Source organism: Exophiala xenobiotica, assembly GCF_000835505.1.
Source record: "Exophiala xenobiotica strain CBS 118157 unplaced genomic scaffold supercont1.6, whole genome shotgun sequence".
In the NCBI taxonomy this organism is placed as follows: domain Eukaryota; kingdom Fungi; phylum Ascomycota; class Eurotiomycetes; order Chaetothyriales; family Herpotrichiellaceae; genus Exophiala; species Exophiala xenobiotica.
The window spans coordinates 3,515,865-3,535,189 of NW_013562489.1; the positions used below are offsets into that span (position 1 = coordinate 3,515,865).

Below are 19,325 nucleotides of genomic sequence, written 5' to 3' on the forward strand. Positions count from 1 at the left end.
CCTCCGTTGTTGCATCTCCGGGCGGGAAGAGTCACAAACCGGCAAATCTAGAGCTTTCACAGATAGCCATGATACGAAGGTTTACGTCTCTGGATCCTTCATGTCTTGGTCGAGGACGTGTAATGGATGCAGAAAGTGGAAGGGAGGCAAAGGACGGAATGAAGACGAATCCGAGCTGTGCGCAATCGCAAATGATTGGTTGTGCATCCCATAAGGGCGGAATCAAATCCTCGAGACCGGAGTGGACTGGCACTCTGGACACTTCACTTCTGTTGTCTTTGTGGCTTCTTTTGCTGTACTATTCGCCGGCCTTCCCAAGACCAATGGGTACAGTTCCATAGTGGAATTATGTCCTCTCTGACTTGCGCTGACCCCGGGATCTGTCGCGTTGACGCCAATCAGAGCCAGTCAATAAGGGCGAAAAAAGCCCCGAGGACTAACTACTCCGTACGAGCTCCAGATCTACGCTTCGAAATGCGGAGAAAGGCCTCCGTATTTCTGCTTGTTTGGCCCTAAATTCGTATTCATGAGGTCGATCGATTGCAAGGGAATTAGGCTGTTCCGTCAGGGATTCAAATACTAATTGCAGCCCCCGTACATAAGATGAACAAAGCTCGTCTGCTACGATAGCGCTGAGTCTGGTATATCAACTCTAACCCACCATGGAAGCCGAAAAGCATCCAGTCAGTCAAGAAAATGGTGACATGGAGCAAGGGATGAACAGAGAAACCCTCAACGATGAACAACTCCTCGCGGCCCTTGGCCACAAGCAGGAACTGCGGCGCGATTTCTCAATATGGTCGCTTGGCTGCTTGTGCCTCTGCCTCATGGCAACCTGGGAAGCACTGTCATCCGTTGTGGCAGCTGCTTTGATTAGTGGCGGTGCACCCTGTCTCTTTTATAACTAGTAAGCCTTCGGGAACGAGCGAGAGGTCACCATAGTCACCTTGCTGACCTGGTCTAGCATCATATCTTTTCTCGGGACACTGGCAATTGCACTTTCTCTGGCCGAGATTGCAAGCATCTGGCCGACTGCAGGAGGTGAGTAAGAACTTCAATCCCCAAAACACTTGCGTTCACTGACTGTTTGGCCAGGTCAATATCACTGGGTTGCGGTCCTGGCTCCTCCCAAAACCAGAGTTGTAGCGTCATGGTTCACTGGATGGATATCTGTCGGTGGTCAGATCGTCCTTACGGCTTCCGCGGCTTTTGCTGCCGGCCTCCAGCTCCAGGCTCTGATCACATTAAACCATCCTGATGCATACGTACCGCAGAGATGGCAAGGGATGCTTTTCTACTGGCTTATCCTCTTGTACGCCGCCGTAATCAACATCTGGGGTTCTAAGATCCTGCCTCACACTAATCTTGCTTCTGGTAAGTCACCAACTGTTCCATCGTACCGCTGTATGAAGCTCTGAAACCTTTCCCACAGGTATCTTACATATCGTCGGTTTCCTGGTTATTGTTATCATTCTTGGAGTCATGGCGCCCAAACATTCGGCTCACTATGTGTTCGCCGAAGTGGCCAACTCGAGTGGCTGGAGCAGTGATGGTGCTGCCTGGCTCGTGGGCCTACTGAGCTCGGTATATCCGTTTCTCGGGTAAGCATTCTATTAACCCACCACAAACCCTGCCATGGGGCTCGCTGACCCGGCTAGCTATGATGCTGCAGCACATCTTGCCGAGGAATTGCCCAGAAGTAATCGCAACGTGCCGTTGGCGATGGTGGGATCTGTCGTGGCCAATGGCGTGATCGGCTTCGCCTACTGCATTGTCTTGCTGTTCTCCCTTGGTGACCTGGAAAGTCTTCTCGAATCGCCTACTGGCTTCCCTTTCATGCAATTGTACCTCAACGTCACCAAATCCAATGTCGGCGCCACTATCATGGTGCTGATAATATGCCTGATAGCAGTGGCTGCAAACGCCGCAGGACTGACCTCCACCAGTCGTACATTCTGGGCCTTTGCTCGAGACGAGGCTATGCCATGTGCGAAATACTTTTCCCACGTCCATTCAAACCTCAAGGTTCCCGTTCGGATGATTGTCCTGGTTTCGGTCCTCCAGGCCCTCCTCGGATTTATTTACCTTGGCAACACGACGGCCTTCAACGCCATTCTTTCCATGGCCATCATCGGCATGTATTTGTCCTACCTGCTTCCCATTGTCTACATGTTGTGCTTTGGACGACCAAAGTTGTCTCGAAGCGAGTATGGACCGTTCCGACTTGGTAGAATTGGAGGTGCATCTGTCAATGCCCTGGCCATCGTATGGCTGGTACTCGCCATCATCTTCAGCACGTTCCCGAGCTACGAACCCGTAACGCCGCAGGATATGAATTATTCTACAGTAGTGCTTGCTGGCTGGGTTGTCTTCGGTGCGATATACTACCTCTTCTTTGGCCGAAGAGTCTATACAGGGCCTGTCGTGGAGACGGAAGCAAGTGAGTTGGCCATGGTCAGGCAGACCCCTGCATCCAAGCAGCCAGAATAGAAGCACGACGATAGTCGACGTACATGTACTAGTTACATGTATTCGTATGGAACAAAAAGTAGTTACCCTCTTCCATAAAGTCCCAATAGCCCTGCGCAAGGATAGGCTTGCTATTCCATGATGAATGCGTCGTCCTGAAGCCTCTTTACGAACAAATGTACCACTGACACTGCTGGCTTTTCTGTTCTAGCTCCGAACATCAGGTCCAGAGCTTCTCTTAGGTACTCTCAAGCGGGTGTTGCTCGCGATGGGCCTAGAAGCGGCACGGCTGGAGGTGAGTTCCAATTGACCTCCGAGCACTTCGGTGTGTACTAAGTTAATACGTAGTACACAGCTGTTCCAGCCCGAGCAAGAATGGTAACTGTTCCGGAATGGCGCGCGCTAGACGTGGGTACTGTAAGACTGATATTGGACTACAAGTAGGTCCCTACTAGAATGGCGGGTGCCATATAAGAATTGAGATTTCCGGTACCTCAGATCAGCCCCTAGAGCACAGCGGTGCCTTGGCGGTTGTCCCTGTGGTTGTACCTAGTTATTCTTATAGCGGCCCTTAGTGGTGTTGTCGATGATGATGGTGGTGATGGTGGTGGTAGTGTTAATAGGCCTTGTTTACCGTCCTAGGTGTCCTTGACCAGCGCTGTTAGGGGCGTCAGTTTAGGCGTCAGAGAATTCATGGTTGGCGCTCCGTCATTCTCGAATGAATCAGTCGATTCAGGAGTGGCGCCGTCCATTCTACTACGCAGTAGAATAGGCGGAGTTGTGATTACCAGAGCGCCAAGTCTTGTAAAGACAGGGCCTCTGGCAACGGCGGCGGTAATACCTCTGACGCTACGGAGGTGTGCATCAAATGTAGTTGCCGCGCTAAAGTTGGATGACGAGGACGTCAAAAGACCATTAATTTTCTTTTCCGTTGCTCCGGACGACAGTCCCCGGAGATATCGGAGCTTACTCTCTACCCCTAAAACTCGCCTATTCTCTAGCGCTAGGCCGCCTAGAGTAGATGATCTTTAGTTAAGAGCTTAGTTAAGGCTGCCTAGAACAAGAGAAAATCAATTGTCAGTTATGATCCTTCGTCATTCAACTTTAGCGCGGCAACTACATTTGGTGCACACCTCCGTAGTACGTAGGTATATAGTCTGACATCTCCCCTCGAGATGTCCTAATCCTACAAGACCCTTACGTTTATTCACAGAGTGTTACGGTAATTCTAGCCTGATTCATTCGAGAATTGATGGCGGTAATCTATTCCCGAATGGCGCCATTTCTATTTGGACGCGAACAGGGCGGCATCAGCCTCATCCCAATTTGGGGTGAGGTGTGTGGGATGCCGACTGCAGCACTCTAGGTGTTGTTTGGCTAGAGTTTTTGGTCAAGGAGAACACTGGAGGTTCAAGTTGCGTCGGGATGCCTCTATGGCTACGAACAAGGCTTCTGAGCCACCGACTGATGCTTCTGAAACTCCCTCAACTTCGGAGGCAGATGTGTATTCGGTTTTCAGTGTACCGGTTCGCCGCATCATCACCTTGCTGCTCGGCACAGCAACCCTTGCATCTCCTTTGACCGCGACCATCTATCTGCCTCTGCTCCCGCTCCTTTCCACAAATTTCCATGTCTCGACTCAAAAGATCAACCTCACGATTACTGTCTATATCATCTTCCAGGCCCTGGCTCCCTTGCTCTTGTCGACGTTCTCGGACACACTAGGGCGACGGCCTCTATTTTTGGCGACTCTCACACTCTACACGCTCGCCTCATTGGGCCTGGCACTCAACCGGTCCAGCTATGCTGGCTTGCTCGTACTTCGCGCCATACAGAGCCTCGGATCTAGTGCTGTACTCAGCATTTGCTATGGCACTGTGTCGGATATATGCGTGCCCAGTGAGAGGGGAAAGATGCTCGGCCCGGTGATGGCGGCGGGGAATCTAGGCACTGCGAGTGGTCCTGTCGTGGGTGGCTGGATCGCCCTGGGCTCAGGCAGTGCATGGTGGGCGTTCTGGGCGCTGGTGATTTTCGGTGCTGTGATGGTGACGGCCCTCGGCGTGCTTCTCCCGGAGACGGCAAGAAATGTGGTTGGGAACGGACAGATCAAGGACAAGGTTTGGAATGGACCCCTGGTTGACCTGAGCGAGCGAGGGAATCCATCAATTGGCCCCGGTGACGGCCATCCAAGTCCACCGAGGAGAAACTTAAGATTTCGCAGCCCGCTTATGTCGATTAGGATCATGGCCTATCCCGACGCATTACTCATTCTCTGGATCGTCGGGTCCTTCTACGCCTTGTGGTACACCGTACAGGCATCTATACCATCCACATACAGTGGGCACCCTTACAATTTCAACGAGCTGCAAATCGGCCTGGCATACCTCCCTGGATCAGCCGGGGTAATCATCTGCATGTATCTTACCGGTAAGGCCATGGACTACAACTACCGGTTCGTCGCGAAGCAGGTTGGACTAGAGGTGGACAGCGTCAGGGGAAACGACCTTGCATATTTCCCGATCGAAAGGGCAAGAGGCAGAGGTTGTATTTGGCTCCTGCTGGCGAGTCTTGCCATTGCGGTCGCGTATGGTTGGGCGATCGAAGAGCAAGTCCACATGGCTGTGCCATTGACCTTTCAGTTCTTCATGGGATTTCTGGGCACTTGCATACTGAACTGCTTCAATGCGCTTCTCGTTGACGGCTTCCCCAAGATGCCGAGTACTGCTGCTACGGCAGGCAACATGATCAGATGTGCAATGAGCGCTGGTGCTGTAGCTGCCATGCAGCCGCTATTTGGAGCTATAGGTAGAGGTTGGTTCTTCACTCTGGCCGGCATCTTGAGCGGTGTCGGTGGGATAGCGGCAGTCTGGACATTGAACAGAAAGGGCATGACATGGCGAACCAAGAGGCACCAAACACGAGAAGCCACGACGGTAGACAAGAATGAAGCGCCGGATGCAGACAATGGGGCATCAGTAAAGGCTTAGACTTCAAGATCATTGGACAGCTTGAGGAAGGGATGGAATTAATTTCGGTGGTGAGTCCCAGAGGTCCCCTTGCATCCTGAAATACAGAGGCCCCTTGCATTCTTGATATCATCAGCATCCACGTGCGTAGTAGCGTGTCTCAAAAGGCCAGGACAAACCCCAAAGATCGATCAGCGTTGTCTCAGGTCAGACCCTGATAGAGTGAGAAGAAGAGAAATCCCAAGGACTTCGTCGGACTACAATGGGAATACTTCGATACTAGTATCAACGAAAAATCCCACTTGGGAAGAGTATCTAATAGATACTTGGGAGACCAGCGACCATAATGCCTGAAGCCCGTGCATATTACCCTCAGTTTGCCAATCTTCCCGAATACGCTGGCCCCAACCCTCCCACGAGCGCACGCAGTATCGTCGCCGGATTGACCAACTTGCCGCCGGAGAAGTATATTCAATACGTTGATCCGAATGTTGCTGCCAGTAAGCATTAGCGTCGAGTCCATTGAGTGCCTGCGCTGATACTGGCTTCGCAGACTTTCCTGCAGGTTCGGAGATCAAGGGTATCTTTTCTCATGGATCTTCATACTGGACGAGAACGGCGGCCGTCCGAACTCTGCAGGCGGATGGCAACCCTCTAGTTTTCTTCCTCAAAGTAAGTAAATTGCACGCTCGATGGTCCATGTAACAGGAGCTTATAACTGCGTGCTCAGATTACCAGAACACACGTCGGCAAGATCAACTTGGAGGGCGAATTTGCATCAATATCCGCCATTGCACAAGCCACTCCCCATCTGGTCCCGACGCCAATCGCGGTCGGCACCTATGCAAGCGACAGTGATGTCCATTTCTATCTTGCCAGTTTTGTCGACATGACGGACGATGTCCCGGATCCCGAATCATTATCAGCCAAGGTTGCAGAGATACACTTGAAGGGAATTTCACCGAACGGCAAATATGGATTTTCAGTGCCTACCAACATGGGTGTGTGCACGCAGCAGAACGAGTGGACGAGCTCCTGGGAGAAATCCTTCACCGTGATCATGAACACCATGTTTCAATTCGAACAGGACATGCATGGTAGAGATGATGAAATGCAACGAATGCATCAGGCAATCTTGGAAAAAGTGATTCCCAGACTCTTACGACCACTGGAAACAGGAGGCAGACAAATCCAACCGCGAATAGTGCACGGAGACATGTGGGATGGCAATACCTCGATGGATGTGACAACTGACAGCCCCGTAATTTTCGATGCTAGTGGTATGTATGCCCACAATGAGTGTGAGACTCTGTCTATCCGCTCTGGGTGATTGCTGATACTAACCCGCTGCAGACGAGCTGGGAGCGTGGAACTTGCCTCGTCACAAGATCTACCGTTCCTACATCAGAGAATATCAAAAATACTTCCCAATCTCGGCCCCGGAAGAAGATGTCGAGGACCGTTTGATCTTGTATCGGCTGCGTTTCAATTTGACGTCTTCGGCTTCCTACTTATCAACCTCGCGCTTCAGAGAGCTGTAATGTCACCAAAAATCCTTTTTGTCGAGACCATCACTGACAGAAATCAGGGTGATCGAAGACATGCGCTATTTGAGCGCCAAATATAAGGAAGGCTACCAAGGAATCGAGCAGATGAAGCCAGAATCATGAGTCCAGTTCACACCTGATGCCTCAGTAAAAGCGACGAGACCCTATCGGAAATGGCCAGGTGCTCCATCGGCGCTGCATACCAGAGCCATGCACGATGCTGAGATCGCCAGATGTCCTGCAACCTTTCATCTTATTTTACTTCGAAAGTTCATGTACCAGACCCAATAGCGTGGCCAGATCGTGACTGTAGGTACATCGAGTTCATCTGCGCCTCTCAGTCATGCAATTCGTGCAACGCCTTTTATGGCAGCTTGAACAATGTGTATCGATGGCCAGATTATACGGTCCCTCCCGGCACTGGCAGCAGAACCACGTGGTTTCCCTTGCACGATTCCCCGAACCACCAGTTGTACCATCAGACGACTTTAGGAAGCCCGTCGACGCCGTGAACCAACTACGCTTACCTCCACGAGAAGTCTTCCCAGATCCAGACTGATTCGTCGCCTGGTCAAGGTTACTTAGACCTTCCGTGACTTCTGCCATCTTTGGCTCTATTTGGTCATACGTTAGTGGTGAGGCCAAATATTTGCCGTTCATCAAGTTCGGTAGATAACGAGAGATGGAGAAGATGCAAAGACGAGAGGAAGGTAAGACTTTGCAGCACAGGCCTGTGATCAAGAGTACGGCAGATCTCTGCGTGAAAGCGGGATCAATGCAACAAGACAATAGTTAAACTCACTGGTGCCACGAAAATCTCGAGACAGGTGGGTCTTAAGACCTGAGACTGGGAAGAAGTTACATGGACTCAGTGACAAATGTTTGTGCATCTGAGAGAGCACTTACAGGGAGATCCTCTTTGCTCCGCATTCAGATTCTCGTCAATAGCATGGCTGTCCTTTCCCAGCAATACATCAACATCCTCTGGAAGAGCTTCAACGATATAGAATTCACTACGGTGAACCATGGGGTTGCTTGGGAATTTCCATGCGAGCAAGACAGCTTCCGAGCTTTTGTATCCCCTTCCACTCGCGTCTTTCAGCCATATTGACTTGAACTGAATATGTTTAGGCGGATATTTCAAAGTGACGAACGACTTCTTTGCTATCAAATTGTGTGTCAGTGTTGAATCTTGCTCGGCTCTTTTATATTTCCAGACTTCCTCTAAATAATCTTTGATGAAGATTGTGGCCTCGGGTCTCGTTGTTACTGCCCCTGGACTCTTATCGACACTGGAAAAGGAAGAGCGCAATTCGTAAGCGGCCGTCTTGTTATCTGGTAGCTGATGTTCAGCCCATTGGTATGGATTTGTCGCAGGCGTGTCCGATATTTGAAGCTCACATGCTTCGTTCACTATGCTCTGAATGGTGGGAACGAGGTCGCAGAGAAGTGTGACGTTCTCTTCAATGGCCTCGATCCAGGATGTGAAGTCCGTGTAGGGCTCTCTTGCCGCCTTTAAATAGAGGCCATGGAGGTCATCTCCATCCTGCAGCCTGAGAAACATTCGTGCGTATGTAATGGACGTCAGCAGTCCATCCAACAACAGGCTGCTTCCTGGCATATCGAAAATGAAATGGTAGGACCTAGCATGACTAAGCTCAGTCCACGGCGATTTGGTAGGATCGGGAAATGTGGTACTTTCACTCACCATACCAAGAGGTTTGACTTACCTTGAAGCAGAACTGCCGCAAGTACTGAAAGAATTTCGAGGACACTGTCCTGCACTGTCTCTGATAGTGATAAACAGATCTCAAATGCCTTACGCGAGATACCAGTGCCCCATAAGCGTAAGCGGCCTAGGGTCTCCGCGACCCTGTTTATTTGAAGTTGTTGTAATTGCATGGGATCCTTATGGTGCCTGATATGAGCAAAGTATGCTGTCAATGTTGACACACACCCACCGAACAAGCCTGCGGCGATTTTGTGTCCCTCAGACGGGTCCGAGGGTTCCAAGCCTCGGCACTCAATGTACAAGTCGTCCAGTACGTTGGCATCATCGTCTGGACCGAGTTCGTTGTAGTCGTCGAAAGCTCGCGTCTCTGGGAGCTCGAGTGCTCGTTCGTCGTCCATCTTCTGCAGCCAGGCTAGATGCACAAAGAGGAAGGGTCGATATATCTTGTAGTGCGCATTATCAAAGGATACCTAGAATGTTGCTGATTTTGTGGACTGAGGAGTGGAAAGTGGTTGTCGGTTTCTGGTCATGAAACGCCAGCAAGCGATCCCGTCCGTGTGACTGGCTTCGTGCTCCCCTTTGACCAGTCACAGAGCGCCATGTTCATGTGGCCGTGTGAGAATATGGTATCAGAAGATGATGTGTTGAGGGAAGAAATTTGTTGGCTGCAATTCGCTGTGCAGAGAACGTGCATTAACCGGTGAGGCAATCTTCTAACCTCGTCACAATTACCACCAATCCCGGCCAGCCTTCGTGCATAGAAGGGGACAACAGAGGTGCAAACCAGCGGCTCGCAGCTCCTGCCCTCTCTCCACACTGATAGCTTTGCCGAAAGCCCTTCTGGGCCGTGATTTGTGAAACAATCCGTCTTAAGCTGATCGTTGACTCTGTCGCTGAATCAGACTTGGCTTTCTCTGTATTGAAAGTAACCATTGCACAATGGAAACTGCTCTCGCGGTGGCACCGATAGTGCTCTCAGCTGTGCAAGGCTACAGATCCATCTTCGATGTGCTCGAGCGAATACAACACAGGTATGAACACGTGTAGAGTCTTGCTAGAGGGATTCGAGTCTAGAGAACTATATACGAAGAAGATTGCTTGCTACTCCTTGCGAGTTGCGAAATCTAACGGCCAAAAGCCAGAGAGATGCTGAACAACGTCAAACATCCAGCATGGCGGGACCCCGGCAACAGCAGAAGCTTTCGACAGAGTCTTGGGCCATTTTGCTTCATCGTTCTGCGATGTCGTCCACGAGATATCGGAGAAACTCGCCGAAATTGAGAAGAAGCTATCAAGCCGTCCACCTGGCTGGATAGCCGCTACCAGACCTCAATATCAAGCTAGCTTGAAGGAGCTCAGGGCCTTGACCGAGTCCCTCTCTCGGATCCGAGACAGAATCACCACTGCGAATAAAGAGAGACGTACCGTCCCGAGGCCGACGATGACGGGAGGCTCTACGCCTGCAATCCCACAACGTCCCAAAGCCGCCGTTATCTCAAGTCGTCTCGAAGAGTATCAGCAGGTCAGAAGCTGGTCGGAAGAATTGCATCGTACATTCTGCCAGATGTGCAGAGACCATCGGCACCATCGGTGTCTCTTCAGTCTCCAGCCGCAAATCGACCTCGAAACAAGATCGCTCAGATTTCACGTGGCGCTGTCCAACTCTGCGGCCGGCCTGAAAACTGAGGATACGGACTTTGAATCATGGATTTCCGTTGAGACGGGAGCGCATAAGGGTTCAAGTCGCGGCAAAGAACCAGAGAGAAACGACTTCTTCCCTGTGACTGCAAAAGAGGCCATGCAAGGAGGCAAAGGTGCCGAGTTGGGGAGACAACTACGCAACCCAAACATAAAACCATCGACCGCCCAAATTCAACTCTGTCGCCAAATTAGCCGGCTCTCACGCAGTTGCACGACGAGGGAACTGGTGGGATGCATTGAGAACCGACTTCGCGTGTACTTTGTCCCACGAGAGCATATCATCTGTTCCGACCTGGCTGGCCCTAGGAGTGTCAAAGCCATGCTTCAAGACAGTCAATCCCAGACTTGCGACTTCGGTTTCAACCAGTTTGAGCGCCTCTGTCTCGGTTATCAACTCGCCATTGCCACCTTGTTTTTCCATTCAACGCCGTGGCTACGTTCAACTTGGGATATCGGTCAGCTTTTCTTGGTAGAGTCTGCAAGGCTTGCACATGATGAACCAATCCGGAATTTTGAGCCATGCTTCGACGTAATAGTCCCCTCGGAGCCAGGTGAGAGCGTAGCTCTGGCGGGCAACAGCGGCGGAAACACCATAGACAACCAATTCCTCTTCAGACTCGGCGTGTTTCTCCTGGAAATGGCACTTGGACAGCCATTGGCTCAACTGCCGAAGCCGCCTGGTGTTGAGGACGGCATGTCGCGGGATCTCATTGATTACTTCACAGCTGTTTACTATCAGCCGATGACGAGTAAGGCCATGGGCCCAGTATACTCGACGATAGTGAAGCAGTGTCTCAAGTGCAACTTTTCTTGTCAATTGACGGATCTGAGCGAGAATCTTCTTCAGGTCGACATCTACAAAGATGTTATATGCAAACTTGGAGCGCTCAAAAACATATCAAGGAGTATCTGGGCATGGAGAATTCACAGCCGTGCACTTCAGAGCAAGTGGGCGTTCGACGGATGGGACTTCGACGGATGGGAAAGTTCAACGTGCCTTTTCTGTCTAGTGAGTGCTGTGAACAACATGAACGATACTTTGGTTGGACAACACTTCTGTCACAGATGCTACATAGCAGCTCATGCAGACAGGAAAGGCAGTGTCTAGGAACCATTTCAGTGATACACGTAGCCATGACCTTGGGTTCGATGTCCGTTTAGGCTTTCAAACACCTGGGGCTCTTTTCAGATTTCCCAGCTTGGAGCTTGGGCCTTCAAGCGGAGTTCAAACTTCCAGATAGTCAAAATTCGCATGTGTGGGTGCTCCAAAGATGGATAAGTACTCCGAAGTATTGATTTGCATGATTTTGCCCAGGGTGCATATGATATTATTGCGAGACTCGACAAGGAATTGACGAGACGACGTGGAGGACTTAGACATCCTGAAACATCGTTGGCGAGCTTCTCGGTCTCCGCGCACATCTAGGACAATCGTGGACGTAATTTTGACGTAACAATCGATGGGATCGATATCTGGGCAGATAACAATCCTCGAAGCGAGTTGGTTCCAGCTCGATACCACGTCTTCCACGTCCTCCACTTCCCAGCGACGCGGCATGAGCCGCCCATGGTAAGAGAAAATCTGGGCCATAATGGGTCAAAGCCTGATATCCCCATTTGAGCCCAGCCGGAGAATATTTGGAGGCTGCTAGGCTTCAGCACGGGCCTCGAATTGGGACAGTCAAGGTCGAAACTTCCAAAGGTCGTTTGCTGTCCCGTCGTAACCAATTTGGTGTTAGAGACAGGGCCGAGTCACTCGAGTGAACAAACCGAACTCCCCTTGCGAGCAGTGCTGGTGATAGTTTACTGAATTACGTGGTCGGGCGCCGATGAGGCTCAATTTCCACGTCTCCCCGGAAAATCATCAGCCAATACCTCCAACTCCTCTTTTTGGTCCACCTAATCTCGCCATCAAACCAACAAGGTCGTCCAATCTTCAAGCGAACTCTTTGTTCAGCGAAGTCATACGGAGTACTCCGTATCCGGAGACGAGCCAGACACGCCAGGTTACTCGTACTATGGACTCGTACGTGGCCCATCACGAGTCTCTGGCCGATGCATTGGAGAGTTCAGAAACACCTGCTCTATCCTCCATAGCACAGGCGTGCACATGGAAAATACAGCCGCCCATTTTTGTGCCGTCTTCCTGCGGACAGCATGCAGGTCGACCTCATGTTGGACGAAAATAGGTGGTGCCTATCACTTGTCCGGCGGACTGGCGCATCAATCACTGCCGTCCACGTACTGCCGATCGACCACAGTCCTGATTCCAACCAAATTTCCCCCATGTCCTGCCGCTCATCCTGCACCCTTGCAACACCTCACCATTAGCGGGCCTCTCCTCCGGACACTAACTTGCACGTTTCCTTTCCGCTTGTTCTCGCTTGCTTTTCGGGCTCGTCATGTCCAGAAAGGTGCATTCAAGGCCCAGGTGGCTTGCTTCCTCACATCATTGGATCAGCTCTTTGCTGGACAGGCCCCCAGCTTTAAGGCTTGGATCCCAGTTTTGCAGCACTTCGGAAGTAAGTCGTATCCATGTTGCCCGGCAAATCTGTAGTCGCATTTTGTGCGTTACGATGTAGAATGGGGAGGTGAGAGCTTCTTTTTGATAGCTTCTCAAGCTTTTTCCATCAATTGCACGTTTTGTTTGGTCAATCTTTGCCTATTTTCCCTGCTTCAAGCTGCCTGTCAAAAGCTCCGTTGATGTACAGCCCTTCCTGGGAAACGGCGCAAGCCGACGTGGACGTGTAACAATCGGACGTCTTGTTAATGCAGTGGAATTGTGTCGGCCTCCTGCATAACCAAAGCTCCAGCCTGGTCTCTTCGACTGTCTGGACAAGTCAAAATGCGACTAGCTCGTATTGTCGTCTTTACGCTTCTGAGCTGCAAACTATCTGTCGTCGCTGGTCGCCTTGATGGATCACATCTACAAAAGCGACAAGACACGACCGATGCGAGCTTCCCAACCTTGACGACGGACTCTCCAAGTTCTCCCACGGAGGCAATCTCAACAGAGAGCAGCTCTCCGACGTCAGCAGCAGCATCATCTGAGCCACCGACTGCACACTCTACATCACCATCATCCACCGCGGAGCGTTCGTCGACGACTGAATCGGCCAAACCAACAAATCCTGTCACTGCCACCAACCCAACCGCCAGTGCAAGTGTAAAGGATGGCGATGAGCTCCCTCTTGAACCTAGGATTACTCCTGCGCTGGGAATTGCAGGAGTTTTCCTTATCATCTTGGGGGCAGTCTATGCTCTCATCGGTGTCAAAAGCAGGGGGATCCAGATCTTCTTGTCCTGTGGGTTCCTGGCCAGTGTTGCGACTTCAGCTTTGGTCGACTACGTGATGAGTCCTCCAGTTAGCGATGCAGTCCAAGGAGGATTTTTCGTGGCCATAGTCATGACTGGAGCCGTATTCGGTGGAGGAGCTCTCATCTTCAAGGAGATCACAGAAGGTTTTGGATGCCTCTTGGGAGGATTCTGTTTCAGCATGTGGTTGCTCACACTCCAGCCTGGAGGTCTTGTCACCAGCTCCGGCGGGAAAGGAGCTTTCATCGGTGTCTTTTGCTTGGTAGCATGGGCTCTTTCCTGGACGATCTACACCAGACCATACGCGTTGATCGGATCGACTGCATTTGGTGGCTCCACCGCTTTCGTGCTTGGACTTGACTGCTTCACAAAGGCTGGGATGAAGGAATACTGGTTCTACCTCTGGAATCTCAATGACAACCTGTTTCCCCTAAATACGAATACGTACCCTCTGACGAAAGGTATCAAAGTCGAGATCGCGGTGGTTGTGATCTGTACGATCATTGGCCTTCTGTCCCAGATCAAGTTATGGAAAGTCATCAGATCCAAGCAAAGAACGGAAGCAGAGGTGCAGCAAGAAGACGATCAGCAGAAACAAGCTGTCGAGGCAGCATTGGGACGACATCTTGAACGTCAAAATGAGCGAGAAAAGGCGGCCTGGGAGAGACAGTACGGCGACCGGCTTCAAAGCAAGCGAAACACCCTCCTATGGCAGAACGCCCATTCCGACAAGCGATATTCCACCGTCTCCGTGGTCGCGGTCCAACGACCCACGCCGTCTGCATCCACAGAGAATCTAGAAATGAATGCCTTGGGTCTTCAACGAAATCATTCAGGCTATGGCTCCAAGAGTAAACGGCAAAGCGCTGTCACTGTCGACATGATACCAGAAGCGGAAGAAGACACCGACAACGTGGCTTCCGCCGAACGGCAGAGGGCTCTCCAAGCTCTTGAGCGAGGAAAATCGTCCGATGATCTCAAAAGCAGTGGGGATCTCTCCAGGTCCCCCAGCACGCTCAACCCAGTGATCGAAGGCGATGACGGTGACTCAGGTATCAGTCAGCCAGACAGTGGCGTAGAGTTTCCAAAGCTGAAGAGGCGGTCTGCCCAGTCGATTTCTGGACTCACAAAACGTCTGAGTCCGGGGTATACTTCGGTTGCCTCGGGGTCGCAAGAACGCCTTGTTGATGTCGGCAGGCCTCATAGCAGAGCATCTTCAGCAGCGGCGACGGTAGGTGGAGACAATGAGGAACTCAACGTGGGCTTACTGCACGGTGATGCCGAGCACAAAACACTCCAGACGCCAGACATCGTGATCTCGCCAGCATTATCTGAAGGCGGTGACCTTTCGGAAATCATGTTTGACACGAGGAAAATATCGGTGCCTTCCCGCTTGGGATATTTTGAGACAGGAGACACTGAATCCCACTTGGATATATCATCGCCAGCAAGTGCCACCGCTAGCTCGGGAGACTTTCGCGAGAGCCTCAAGATCCTTGCCCAGGACGAAGGTAGAAGCGAAATAGAGCAGAGCAAATCCGGAGCAGCTCAGTCTCAAGGATCGGAAGTGACGGATTCTAGTGCTGAATCTCTGACCAGAACGGCTCTGGCACAAGTACCGAGTCAAATTTCCAATGTTGTCCTGTCATATCGAACGAATGAATGGGCAAAGCATATCACCTCCGCCGAGGCCCCCATATATGATGAGCCGGAAACCATAGAAGGCGTCGACGAAGAGCTTCCGACACAGGTGGCGGCACCCAACGAAGCCTCAGCTCAAAGCCTGCCTGCAGGGCTGATACCGCCTTCAGTGAGAGCGAGTAATGCCGGCGTTGGCATTGCATCAAAATCAACGACCACTCAGAGATCATTTTCTGACCAGGAGCGGGAGCGACGTCGCAGCGCAATGAAAACACCTTCCAGGTCTCCATCGACGCAATCTTACAAGGTGTCAGGTAACAAGGGCAATCGTGGTAGCTTCAACACTTCGGTGGCTACTTCTCTTGCCATCACCCCTATCGTCGAGAACGTGCCTGCTCAATTTGCAGCACCACAATCCGCTGGTCGTCGTGCTTCCGCAGGCTCGCCTTATATGATGCCTACTCGACGGCCTTCCGCCACGAGTGTGGGATCAGACGGAACAAGACCATATTCAGCTCATGGTCCTGCAAGCCCATACGGCAGCGCGTACGATATTGCGCAGTCCGGCAGACCGGCGAGCCAACAGTATCATCGATCTGGATCTGGTACCAGTACGCGAATGGACTCATACGAGTTGCAGCAGCCGGCACGCGATCCCAGGCAGGAAGCTGCGAAACGCGCATCCCTTCTTGCAGATTGGCGGTTGTCCCAACAGCAGCGAGCCTCGCGTGATAGCATTGAAGTAACCGCGGCGGAAACTGGCAGAGCTCGAATGAAAGCGGACCTCGACAACCGACGACGCATGGAGGAGTTTCAACGCCACGAACAGCAGCGGAGACAGTATGCAATGGACCAAGTCATGAGGAGACCTGAAATGCAGGACCTTCACCGTGAAGCTATACGAAAGATGCAAGCTGGTGCGAACAGGAAACTGAGAAGCTCTACAGGCTAACATATGTTCTCTTTTCTCCGGGCTTTCTGGAGTCCTTGGGTGACTCATTCATATACGAGGGCATTTTGACGGCAAAAAGCAAAACAGCACATACATGGCATGAGTGAAGGATCCATTCATTTGGGATATTGACAGGCTTCACGGCCAGGATTGATGAGCACATTAGATTTTATGATACCCCCCATTCATTGGAAACGCGAATACGGATAATAGGTATATATTCATAATGTAAACATAATAATCAAGTCAATATGTGATCTGACCAGTACTACCAATAGTGTTTTCTCAGACTTACTATTCGAAACCATGTAAATTACCGTTATCATCGATGTCAGTCTTGCTACTAGTAGCTTCGGTCTGAACTCCGTCAATGATCCCTCGGAGATCGCTCCATGGTCATCGCATCTCTTGGTCTGTGTGAGATTGTCTGTGCAGAGCATGATCGAGGCCCGTGCCTCAACAGATCGCAATATCACCACGTGGTGGAATGCCCGGTACCGGTCGACTGGCTCGGATTCGGATGTCCAAGCGTCTCGCAAGGAGGATACCGAGAACCGAAATTGCGATCAGGAGAAAGATGAAGTTGGGCTGAATATACGGTGACCGTTAATTTATGTGATAAGGAGGCAAGGACCGTGAAGATGCAGAAGTCGACGAGGAAGCCTCTAATCACTCCATGACCAAGTCTTTGGCCCCCAGCTCATGCTAGGCAGGACGTGACGGCCGCAATCAGGTTCTGCCACTCCGGATTGAGTTCTAGCCTCACCAGCCCGTCCTCGCCTGCAGGATCCGGAGCCATGGGTCCCATCATGTCCCTGTCCAAAGCTCGATAGGCTTGGACAGGCTTGGACAGGCTTAACAGGGAGACCTACCTGAACTTAACACGCACAAAACTCTGCTCACACCAATACCTTCCAATGGCTCAGCTGGTGCTGTGATAAAGGTCCACATAACATTTACTTCTTGCGCCTGTAAGCTCCCAAAGTGTGATAAATGCTTTCTCTCAAAAAGTGTTGAGCTTTATCCGTTCCAAACTTGGCCTATGCCAGGAAATTCAGATTTACCGCAACACTTTGGCGTGGCCCGTGGCGCCTTTAGTCCCTTGACCTGCCTTGGGTTGGCCTCGGAAACCTCTTGCTAGCCCGGGATACGGACGCTGATATGGAGGTCCTCTGCAGTCAAATCAGCTCGATCGCCTCTGAAATTTCAGCTTCTCCAGCGATCGTCAGCATCCCGTGTCCCCCCCTTTTCCAGGCTAAAGTCACCCACAATTGCTGAGGGGCAGGGTTGGCGGACTCGATGACAACTTCTAGCTCGAGTCCTTATCAGCATGGTTTCTTCTTCAGACAAAGGTCTGGATAGGTGAAACTGTTGTTGACCTTCACGCTACCTGCCCTCGCTGCGACTGTTCCAATATCCTTCAGCATCGCTCATGCGACTTGATCCTGTGCTAGTCATGTTCATCAGCGCAAAATCTTTGCGACATCTACGCGATCCATTACGCCGGCGGCTGGATGCAGATCGAGTCCAATAGTTTCGTCATTGCAAAAGTCCCGGCCAAATCGCACGACCATGACAGCCTTTCGAGTCGAATCGTGGATATGGTATTCCGTCGCAATATGCACAGTCGTCGCACGCGTGTATGTCTAGTCTTCGAGTCGACTCTGGCGATTGCTGATCTGTCTGTAGGGTCGCAAGACTACTACATTTCAAGTCATTCTTACGACTGCAGGTGGAGGACTTTTTGATGGTCTTTCTGACCGTGAGCGCATATCCTCCCTATACTGCGCTCCTGATATTAAGAGTTACAGTGCCTGTACACCATCCTCATCGTATTCCTGAACATCGACCTGACTGTATCCACCAATCTCATTGATCCCGCCCATCCTGTCGACTTGACACCACACGAAATCAACAAAAGAACATGGGGTGCCAAAACCGTGCTTCTCGTCGAGCAATGCATGTGCGCGATACAATGGGGAACAAAAGTATGTTTGTTGCTGCTCTATTGGCGCCTTACACAAAATCTGAGACAAGGAATGGTTGTCAAATGTGCTGCAGCGTACGTCGTGATCACCTACGTCGTTATGGAGATCTTCTACTTCGCAGTCTGGTGTCGACCATTTCATGATTACTGGCAAACCCCAACCGACAACACGCAATGCACGACGGCGCTGCACCATCTCATCATGAACCTGGTCTTCAATTTGACAAGCGATGTCCTCATTCTCTCGATACCCTTGCCCCTTTTTCTCACGACCCACCTAGAGTTCAAACGGAAACTTCTCCTGGTCTTCCCGTTCAGCTTGGGTATCTTCACCATGGTATGCGCTATATTGAGCAAAGTTGCAAGCTTTAAGCACCCATACAGCTCGGAATGGGTATACTGGTATTGTCGAGAGGCCAGCACAGCCATGATTGTCAGCAACATGCCGTACAGTTGGGCCTTGATAAGAAGAGCCTTCAACCTCCGATCCTTCTTTGGTGACTCGAGCTCGGATCGAATGCAAGAGGGTCGTCCCAGGGAGCTACAAGGTACCAGTGCTGGAGCGATACCTTTGGGCAGCCAACCGCGCTCCAGACAAGTGAGTCAGCCAGATCAAGCTTCGGGCAACTTTTCCTGGAAACATTCGACATTGCACAAGAAACATAATATACACAACAATCCGGAAGAGGCAGCGACAAAGCCTTGGGACTCTGGCGCGGCGATCAAGGACAAAGAGACCGATGTCGAGATAGCAGGAATTTCGACCAGCAATAGTAGCGTTGGATCCACGCAAAAGCCGTCACAGTCACCCACGTCTGATTGGACACTGGATCGCCTGTACCCTCTGGACGACGATGAAGAAGATATCGGAAAGCTGGATGTCACACAGCGGCGGTATGATGGTTGATGGTTGATGATCGAACACGCATTCCACTTACTTTCCTCGCGTGGAGGGCGCCCGAGCTGGACTCGACATCCACATCCTTGGACATAAGCTTGGATTGAGGATCAGTCT

At 51.2% G+C, this 19,325-nt stretch overlaps 7 protein-coding genes across 7 annotated transcripts; 6 read left to right on the top strand and 1 right to left on the bottom strand.

The window, feature by feature from the left end:
• Window positions 1-555: 555 nt before the first annotated feature.
• On the top strand, window positions 556-2,490 carry PV05_10583 (uncharacterized protein; the record flags this gene model as incomplete). Its single annotated transcript, XM_013457038.1, has 5 exons — window positions 556-907; window positions 965-1,041; window positions 1,096-1,374; window positions 1,433-1,601; window positions 1,659-2,490. The coding sequence occupies exons 1-5, from the start codon at window positions 663-665 to the stop codon at window positions 2,488-2,490; spliced, it is 1,602 nt and encodes a 533-aa protein (XP_013312492.1). The 5' UTR covers window positions 556-662.
• Window positions 2,491-3,777: 1,287 nt separating this feature from the next.
• On the top strand, window positions 3,778-5,525 carry PV05_10584 (uncharacterized protein). The gene has a single exon (XM_013457039.1). It carries the CDS (start codon window positions 3,903-3,905, stop codon window positions 5,454-5,456), a length of 1,554 nt encoding a protein of 517 aa, XP_013312493.1. The 5' UTR covers window positions 3,778-3,902; the 3' UTR covers window positions 5,457-5,525.
• A 256-nt stretch (window positions 5,526-5,781) lies between these two features.
• On the top strand, window positions 5,782-7,105 carry PV05_10585 (uncharacterized protein; the record flags this gene model as incomplete). Its single annotated transcript, XM_013457040.1, has 5 exons — window positions 5,782-5,935; window positions 5,989-6,107; window positions 6,166-6,736; window positions 6,789-6,972; window positions 7,024-7,105. 5 exons carry the CDS (start codon window positions 5,782-5,784, stop codon window positions 7,103-7,105), a joined length of 1,110 nt encoding a protein of 369 aa, XP_013312494.1.
• Window positions 7,106-7,719: 614 nt separating this feature from the next.
• PV05_10586 (uncharacterized protein) lies at window positions 7,720-9,112 on the bottom strand (the record flags this gene model as incomplete). The annotated part of the gene is made up of 3 exons (XM_013457041.1): window positions 7,720-7,829; window positions 7,889-8,625; window positions 8,691-9,112. 3 exons carry the CDS (start codon window positions 9,110-9,112, stop codon window positions 7,720-7,722), a joined length of 1,269 nt encoding a protein of 422 aa, XP_013312495.1.
• A 541-nt stretch (window positions 9,113-9,653) lies between these two features.
• On the top strand, window positions 9,654-11,523 carry PV05_10587 (uncharacterized protein; the record flags this gene model as incomplete). The annotated part of the gene is made up of 2 exons (XM_013457042.1): window positions 9,654-9,745; window positions 9,924-11,523. The coding sequence occupies 2 exons, from the start codon at window positions 9,654-9,656 to the stop codon at window positions 11,521-11,523; spliced, it is 1,692 nt and encodes a 563-aa protein (XP_013312496.1).
• A 1,703-nt stretch (window positions 11,524-13,226) lies between these two features.
• PV05_10588 (uncharacterized protein) lies at window positions 13,227-16,457 on the top strand. Its single transcript, XM_013457043.1, has one exon. The coding sequence runs from the start codon at window positions 13,261-13,263 to the stop codon at window positions 16,321-16,323; it is 3,063 nt and encodes a 1,020-aa protein (XP_013312497.1). The 5' UTR covers window positions 13,227-13,260; the 3' UTR covers window positions 16,324-16,457.
• A 1,438-nt stretch (window positions 16,458-17,895) lies between these two features.
• Window positions 17,896-19,217, top strand: PV05_10589 (uncharacterized protein; the record flags this gene model as incomplete). The annotated part of the gene is made up of 3 exons (XM_013457044.1): window positions 17,896-17,963; window positions 18,013-18,085; window positions 18,135-19,217. The coding sequence occupies 3 exons, from the start codon at window positions 17,896-17,898 to the stop codon at window positions 19,215-19,217; spliced, it is 1,224 nt and encodes a 407-aa protein (XP_013312498.1).
• Between the last annotated feature and the right edge of the window lie 108 nt (window positions 19,218-19,325).

Excerpts from the sequence above, each read along its gene's own strand:
- PV05_10584 (XM_013457039.1), top strand. The coding sequence starts at position 3,903 with ATGGCTACGAACAAGGCTTCTGAGCCACCGACTGATGCTTCTGAAACT.
- PV05_10588 (XM_013457043.1), top strand. The coding sequence starts at position 13,261 with ATGCGACTAGCTCGTATTGTCGTCTTTACGCTTCTGAGCTGCAAACTA.